The sequence below is a fragment of the Crassostrea angulata genome, chromosome 7 (assembly GCF_025612915.1).
Source record: "Crassostrea angulata isolate pt1a10 chromosome 7, ASM2561291v2, whole genome shotgun sequence".
Classification (NCBI taxonomy): domain Eukaryota; kingdom Metazoa; phylum Mollusca; class Bivalvia; order Ostreida; family Ostreidae; genus Magallana; species Magallana angulata.
The window spans coordinates 1360278-1369107 of record NC_069117.1 but is presented as its reverse complement, the minus strand read 5'-3'; the positions used below and the strand labels follow the sequence as shown (position 1 = coordinate 1369107).

The 8830-nt window shown below is 34.4% G+C and overlaps 1 protein-coding gene across 1 annotated transcript; it reads right to left on the bottom strand.

The window, feature by feature from the left end:
- Positions 1 to 4604: 4604 nt before the first annotated feature.
- LOC128157268 (uncharacterized) lies at positions 4605 to 8216 on the bottom strand. Its single transcript, XM_052819734.1, has 3 exons — positions 8150 to 8216; positions 7476 to 7696; positions 4605 to 5218 (listed from the first exon to the last, which is right to left on the bottom strand). Exons 1-3 carry the CDS (start codon positions 8197 to 8199, stop codon positions 5064 to 5066), a joined length of 426 nt encoding a protein of 141 aa, XP_052675694.1. The 5' UTR covers positions 8200 to 8216; the 3' UTR covers positions 4605 to 5063.
- Positions 8217 to 8830: the final 614 nt, after the last annotated feature.

Genomic DNA, 8830 nt, shown 5'->3' with positions numbered 1-8830 from the left:
AGGTAAAAGAACGGTCTCAAATCAATATTGTTTCAAATTTTCCAGAACTTGTCATTTAGAGCGAATATCATGATTTACTAATACTGATGTTATGTTGATAAGAGAAACCGGAGTAGATGGTGTGACGTCATAGATTAAAATTCAATGGCAGCCCCCATTGCGGCGGGAAATTTAAATTAAGCGATCGATTTTCTTGATTTATTCATTGTACCGGGGTTTTTAATGAAAATAAATAAGATTTACAATTATATTAGATGATAATTAATTGATTTATTGTACAACATATTTTTAGTTTCCCTCCCCTTTAAGAGTAGTCAACCCTTTGCAACAAAACTGTCTAATAATCACAGGGTTGATAAGTCTTTGTTATATACATTATCTAGAAAAGATTTCACATGAGTTTTTGAAGTTGCCATTCATTTTCTTTTGATAGTCCTTTACATATAAGAGGGACATAATTTAAAACAAAACTCAATTAAAAACAAAACCTACATAATACGCATTATTTCCCTTGACTACCGCCATATTTGTTGTCGATCTCTTTTGTTCTGCTCATCGCTACACACCCCCTATATAAGGCCGAGAGCATTATTTATGCATCACCGCATTCAGATATTTCAAACACCCGAACACGTTACATAGGACGAAAAGACTCGTAGAAACGCGTTTTGAACAAAAATAATATGACAACCACTGCACTGGCAAGGAATATCCAATGAACGACGAAACACGACAGACTGAAATCCATGCAAAGATACTTCAAATATTCCACGACAATTGTAGACCGTTTTCCTGTGTATGTTATAACATCGCACTTGCCCAAACCACACATTGTGGCAGATCGAGCAATGTCAATGATCCGATGTTACGTTGTTACTTTCTTGGATTTACCATCATTTAGCTACTCACAGTGTTGGATGTAGTGCCACCGGGGTTTTCAAAAAAGAGCAGACGTTATGCACACTGTATGAACGACACACGTGTTCGATGTGCATGCGAAGTAAGGCAGCAACGTCTGTGCAAAATAATACGGATACCTTGGAAATTCTTTCAAAGAATAAATATATTTTGTATATATATACTTTCATTGATTGTTGTTTCCTTTATTCTTTATTGCAAACATTTAAACACAATGTGTAGTTCATGCATTTAGAAGTCCCTGAAACTTGAATGCCTCGATAGAAAAGCAACCGACCGGAACTTTATCAACCGGTATATAGAGTCTAGTGGCAGTAGAGGAGCAATCGAAACAAATATGGCGACCGAATGCTTTTATGAATTCATGTCAGCTTTAAAACAGGTCGGGGAAACTATTTTCTGTGACGTCGGAAAAAATTTACATACTAAATGAGGCACAGTCGTAATTGACTAACTGACCAATCAGCTGAATGACATTCCTGGGTTGAAATGCGTCATGAGTTACAACAAAAAATACTACGTTTAAAATATGCTACTTTTTCTAATTGCTTTTGGAAAAGCATATTTTATTTTTTCAAGCATTTCATATACTTAAAACAATATTCACATCATCATATACTATATCCAGGCTCACATTTACAAACACTCATTTTACAATGGTAATAATTTGGGTTCATCAACTGCATCGTATAAGTCTATTTGTTGACAGAAGCCTTACTCAGCGCTGATTTTTTAGTGAAGACGTATTTTACGTGGTTTCATGGTCCAAAGCATTTGATTCGTAGGTGCTTGTACATTGTCTGGCATTTAAAAGACCTCATTTGGCCATTTAATTAAAGCCTAAGTGTAAATGGTTATGAGATGCGTGTTTGGTGCGTACTCCTAATATATATAATTATATATATATATAATTATAACTTGTACAATGTTCAATGTACATGCGTATTGATTATCACTACTGTGTTATATAAATATCATTATATACAACAATAAACATGTATCAAAATGAATTCAGTTTTAAATTCTAGTCAACAAATAGCACTACAACAGCGAAAAACACAAAATTTACGAAAATTAAATACTGGAATATAATGATTTGTGAAGACTTTATGAGAGGTATTTCAACGTATTATTTAACATGGAAAATAGGCAATGTTTGTTAATGTGAGCATAAAAATCTCAATAAGTACATATCTTTGCATTTTTTACAAAAAAATTGAAAATTTTAAGAAATTGACGTGCCCGCAGTCATTAGAAATCAAGTTGTAAATTAGTCTAAACCACGTGTTTATTGTAAAAACGTAAACATGTAGTAAATCACATATGTTGCTTTCTATTCACTGATTGGACAGTTGTTCGCGTTACGCATCGCTCTGCGCAATGACAACAATATCCATATAAGGTAGCTTCCCCTACCTGTTAAAGACAAGTGGAAACAGACCGCCTACGTGAGGCTAGGATTGTCGATACATTAGGAGTAGGACATGACATCTTAGAATTGTAAAGTAATCATTTAGTCTTTTTATTTGTTAATAAGATGTATCTTTTAAATAAGACATTTTGTTTTGTATGACATTTTGTAGCTGTAGGTGTTAATTAGAATGTTACATATTATCGTTAATGGACGTAAGTTAACTTGGATAAATTATATATATATAAGCATTGTACGTGACAAAAGACCCGATCACTCATAAACAGGTTTTATTTTATATCATTTGGAGTCTTACAACACTTGTTTTAAGGTCAAGTACTAGTAAATAAAAGGTGCATACAGGATTATGATATTCAAGATATAAACTCTTTCAATGATGCTTCATATTAATACCCTTGTTTATTAAGGTGAATCGGGGCTTAAAGGTTTGGTAAAATCAATGAAAAATCATGTTTTAAGAAATGATTTTTAATGAAATTTGAAGGAAATAGGTAACAAATCTCAGAGTTTTGTTCATTTTTGACAAATGGAATATATATAGAGTGCTTACAGTCTCTCGAAAAATGCTTCGTCCAATTTTCTATCAAATTTTGTGAACGCTTTTAAACGACGATTATGCTATATAGGTATGTGTATAATAAAAGATATTGCAAAAGTTTTCCTTGTCAACTAAGTCAATTTTATTTTCATAAAAAAATGATGAACAAAATTTGTCGACAAAACAATGACATAAAGAGGTATCGCAATTTATCGCAACCGATGTCGAGGCGGCTGTGATTGTATTATGACTTACACATCGCTATATAGAAAGGTTTTAAGGGGCATGGTCACGATTTTGGTTAAATTCTGTTTTTATTATTCACAATGCTTATAGAAATGCATTTCTAATGATGAAAATGAAATTTGAGAATCAGTTGTTAAGTTATAAGCAAGATAGGGAGCTCAGAATTCTTCGTCATGTAAACAAGGCTCGTGCCCTGTTTTTGTTATTACATAGGTTCAATATACCAGTAAAAATTCTTTTCAAGCTGATTTGTATATCTTTTTATTCATTTTTAGCATAAATGAACAATTTCTAACGTTTAACATATTCATATTTAGGTCAAAAATTGGAATTTTTACTTCAGCATTCAAAATGTAAACAAAAGCTTTGTTTACATAGCAAAGAATTGCAAGCTCTGTAACTCGCGTATAACTCAACAAATGACACTCAAATTTTGGTTACCTATTAAAAATGCATTTATTACTGAAGCATTGTAACCATTAAAATAGAAAAATAATTTTTGCCCAAAATCGTGACCATGCCCCTTTAATACTTTGAAAAAATCAAAACTAGACCTGTGTACATTCTGTTCACTAATATTTCTAAAGTTTGTTTTGTTAACAGTCGATACATAACGTGATGTCAGATTGTTTCATTTTCTAAATAATTCCTTTGAAACAGGAAAGTAAGGGAAAATTCATTAAATCAATCATGATGGTTCTAGCACCAAAATAGAAGATTTCCGCTACGTAATTTCAAAATAATATTTCATATTATATGGCATTTTTCAATTTGGATATAAAGTTTCAATTAAAAATATTTACTATTACCAGATGAATGAGCATTCAATTGCATTTTGAATGCATTTAAAAGATAAATTCAAAATATTCTAATTCCAAAAAAAATAAAGCCAGGCAATGAACACTGGGATTTTGGGCATTAACAGATAAATATGCAAATACAGAAGAATAATCTATCGAGGAAAATAATATTAAAACCCCGCGTGTGTCCTTAAAATGCTTCTCTCGCGCCAAGTTCTGCCAGGTTATACAGTTGATTCAAACGAAATTGTTCTAATGTTTGTTGCAATTGTGTAACTATCTACTTAATGTCACAGAAAAGAATCGACAAGGAATAACTAAATTTCAAACAACATATTTTAAAACATTTTGTTCGTTATAATTAACATATTCATGACGCTTTGCAAAACGACCCACGGAATCGCGAATGTCAACATTAGCGCAGAGAATTTACAGCTATTTTAAAATTTCAATCATTATAACATAATGATTTTACTTATCAAATCTAGATCCATGTATGACTTAATATGAATCAGATTTTTAATTATATATCTCTACAGTAATCTATATAAGTCACACACACACACACACACACACACACACACACACACACACACACACATATATATATATATATATACACATTGTATATTTATAAAAGTTTTCAGTAGACGATAACAAAATTCTGGTTTGTATTTAATTCCAATATGTTCAAACATATACCATGATACACAAATATAGTATAGTTTTATATATAGCATCCAGATTGTTGTTGTTCAGCAAGAAGACCGGATATTCCTCTGTATTCGATCATTTGTGGTCATTATCACAATTTACAGATTTCAATCCCTAAGAACTTAATTTGAATGCAGCTTCTATAAAAACATTGTGTTGGGGTCCAGATTTATAGAAGCCACGATGCCTTCTAGAGTCCAGACTGAAAGTCAGTTAAGGGGGATGTGCGACCATCTTGTGAATTTGAGAATAGAAATGTAAACATTTCTTGAACTGGCTTTTTTCTGCTAAAAGCTGGCGACAATTATTGTCAAAATATGAAAATGTTTGTACATGTTTATCTTCAATGCACATAATGGCCGCACAATCTCCTGAATGTAAACACTGGTTCAAAATCTCGCAATATTTCAATTGTTCAGAGAACAAAATCATCGTCGGTCATGGCAAAGATTTTTACAGATTGTCTGTTCACCTCAATGCCGCCGTACCGCTTTTTAACAAAATCCATAATGGCAGCCAGAATCCTGTGTTCCTGCTTAAAAGTGTGGGTGGAGGTATTGTATTCAAGTCCTAAAACAAATATTTAAATTGATTATTGAGAGAGAGAGAGAGAGAGAGAGAGAGAGAGAGAGAGAGAGAGAGAGAGAGAGAGAGAGAGAGAGAGAGAATGTTTTATTTACAATCACAGCAGGAAAACAAACAAGATTGCCAGTGAGCCATGTCCGAGTCTCTTAGTCTGAAGATCAAAGATTAAAATCAAGTCTGAAACTTATTTCATCACAGAAGACATCTTTCCAAATATCAATCAAAAATAATTGCAATAAATCTATTTGCTTTTTTATAATGATATAGGTTCTATATTTTTGTATCTTGCGTAATTTCTCTCTTTCTTTCCCATAAATATATAGGTAGATCAAAGTTATTACCTTACATGTTGTTGTCATATGTCTACTTCGATATTTATCTAATATAACCTGAGAAACTCAATCTTAACCTCTAAGAAACTCAATGATGTGTGATGAATTATCTGAGAAGCTCGTTCTTTTGTGACAAATCCTTCAAGAAACTCAATGGTTTGTGCCGTTTTGGATGAGAAATTTATCGTTTTAAGACTTTTTGACTTGAAACTAATTTCTTTGTCATGTATCTACTTTTCATCATTCTATGGCGTTCTGATCTTAAAATAAATGTTACTATAGTATGTGACATTTTGACGAAGAAACGCAACCTTATTTTACAATTTACAAGAAAACTCAACCATCTGTTAGTTCGAGACACCGTGTTTTGACGTTTCATTTAGAATCTCAACCTTCTCTGACTTATTGACTGTTTCTATATCTCTTTGTGACCTTCATAGCTACTGACTAAGACACCTACCTGTTGTAACTTGTTGACACTGACTAAGACACCTACCTGTTGTAACTTGTTGGCTCTGACTAAGACATCTACCTGTTGTAACTTGTTGACACTGACTAAGACACCTACCTGTTGTAACTTGTTGGCTCTGACTAAGACACCTACCTGTTGTAACTTGTTGGCTCTGACTAAGACACCTACCTGTTGTAACTTGTTGGCACTGACTAAGACACCTACCTGTTGTAACTTGTTGACACTGACTAAGACACCTACCTGTTGTAACTTGTTGGCACTGACTAAGACACCTACCTGTTGTAACTTGTTGACACTGACTAAGACACCTACCTGTTGTAACTTGTTGACACTGACTAAGACACCTACCTGTTGTAACCTGTTGTAACTTGTTGACACTGACTAAGACACCTACCTGTTGTAACTTGTTGGCTCTGACTAAGACACCTACCTGTTGTAACTTGTTGACACTGTCTAAGACACCTACCTATTGTAACTTGTTGACACTGACTAAGACACCTACCTGTTGTAACTTGTTGACACTGACTAAGACACCTACCTGTTGTAACTTGTTGGCTCTGACTAAGACACCTACCTGTTGTAACTTGTTGGCACTGACTAAGACACCTACCTGTTGTAACTTGTTGACACTGACTAAGACACCAACCTATTGTAACTTGTTGGCTCTGACTAAGACACCTACCTGTTGTAACTTGTTGGCACTGACTAAGACACCTACCTGTTGTAACTTGTTGACACTGACTAAGACACCTACCTGTTGTAACTTGTTGACACTGACTAAGACACCTACCTGTTGTAACTTGTTGGCTCTGACTAAGACACCTACCCGTTGTAACTTGTTGACACTGACTAAGACACCAACCGATTGTAACTTGTTGGCTCTGACTAAGACACCTACCTGTTGTAACTTGTTGACACTGACTAAGCCACCTACCTGTTGTAACTTGTTGACACTGACTAAGACACCTACCTGTTGTAACTTGTTGACACTGACTAAGACATCTACCTGTTGTAACTTGTTGACACTGACTAAGACACCTACCTGTTGTAACTTGTTGACACTGACTAAGACACCTACCTGTTGTAACTTGTTGACACTGACTAAGACACCTACCTGTTGTAACTTGTTGGCTCTGACTAAGACACCTACCTGTTGTAACTTGTTGACACTGACTAAGACACCTACCTGTTGTAACTTGTTGACACTGACTAAGACACCTACCTGTTGTAACTTGTTGACACTGACTAAGACACCTACCTGTTGTAACTTGTTGACACTGACTAAGACACCTACCTGTTATAACTTGTAGGCTCTGACTAAGACACCTACCTGTTGTAACTTGTTGGCACTGACTAAGACACCTACCTGTTGTAACTTGTTGACACTGACTAAGACACCTACCTGTTGTAACTTGTTGACACTGACTAAGACACCTACCTGTTGTAACTTGTTGACTTGGACTTTCCACTTCGGGAAAGTGACGACTGGAGTTTTCTTTTTCTATGTTACTTTCTTCAACTTGCTCTCCAGAGCATCCATCTTTTGGTAAAGTCTGACAAATGTTTCCCTGACGTAAGCATAATCTATGATACGGTCTTCCATCTGGTAGCCTTACAAACTCCTCGGAGATAATTTTAAAATGACATATAGTGCAGAGACTGAAAAACAACATTATGCACATTATTCCTAGAGCTCTGAATTTACTTGTGTAGAATTAGTCGTTTCTTTCATTTTTATGCATCGTATTGCCATCAAGCATTCAAATAAATAACATCATATGCATCAATTTATCATATGTCAAAAAAATGGGAGACAACCAGACAGTATAAGCAACTAACGCACACGTGATAATTTACAAAACAAACTGTAATTTATACCAGTTAGCTAAACCATCGCTACATCACAGTCTAACAGTATACAGCTACAAGAGTTACATTTTAAAATCTAAAGTAAACATAAAGACAGTGCTGTAACAAACCATGAACCATCCGATGTTTACAACCTTTACAGTGGGTCACTGCTGAAGAAAACTTAATTCAGTAAGCATGCGGTTAGTTATACTGGGCTGACCATATTTACAATACCACTCCCATACAGTCTCTTTTTCTTACCTTGTACTTAGCGGAGTGATGACAGAAGATTCACCAGTGTAAGATGCCATTCTAATTCTTGTTATCTCGCTGAAATGATGTTTTATAAATATTGTAGAATATATACATTTTGCAAGGAAAGTGTTAATTGATAAGAAGCAATGAGCTGTTGATACATGTGTTTTTATAGTGACTTTTACCGACATAATTGTTTCCAATTATATCTATAAAGGTGAATGATTTCTAATGTGCCAATAAGGCTAATAGGATGTAGATAACAAATACACCAGAACAATTTCTCGACTACAACAATTAAGAAAAAAGGTGAAACATTAAGCTAACCTGAGCTGTGTGTGTTCGGCGTCCATCTGTGTGTGTGTGTGTTTGTCCGGACGGACGGACGGACGGAACAGGGTAACAACAATATACCCGAACTTTCTTTAGAAAGTGCTGGCATAAATACGAAACGTTTACAGTAAGAAGAGTGATCAGAAAAGCTTGCTTGAGTTTCAGCTCAGGTGAGCTAAAACCGCAAAAATGGCCATCACAAAATGTTTCTTTCTATTTCAATTTCAGCTGTAATTCTGCTTTCGGATCTTTAATATTTATATCAAAGGTATTCAACGAAGGTTAATTAAAGTTTGTTAATGACAAGATTGTGAAATTGTAACTATATTTATAAACCGAAGTTCCGACGAAGTG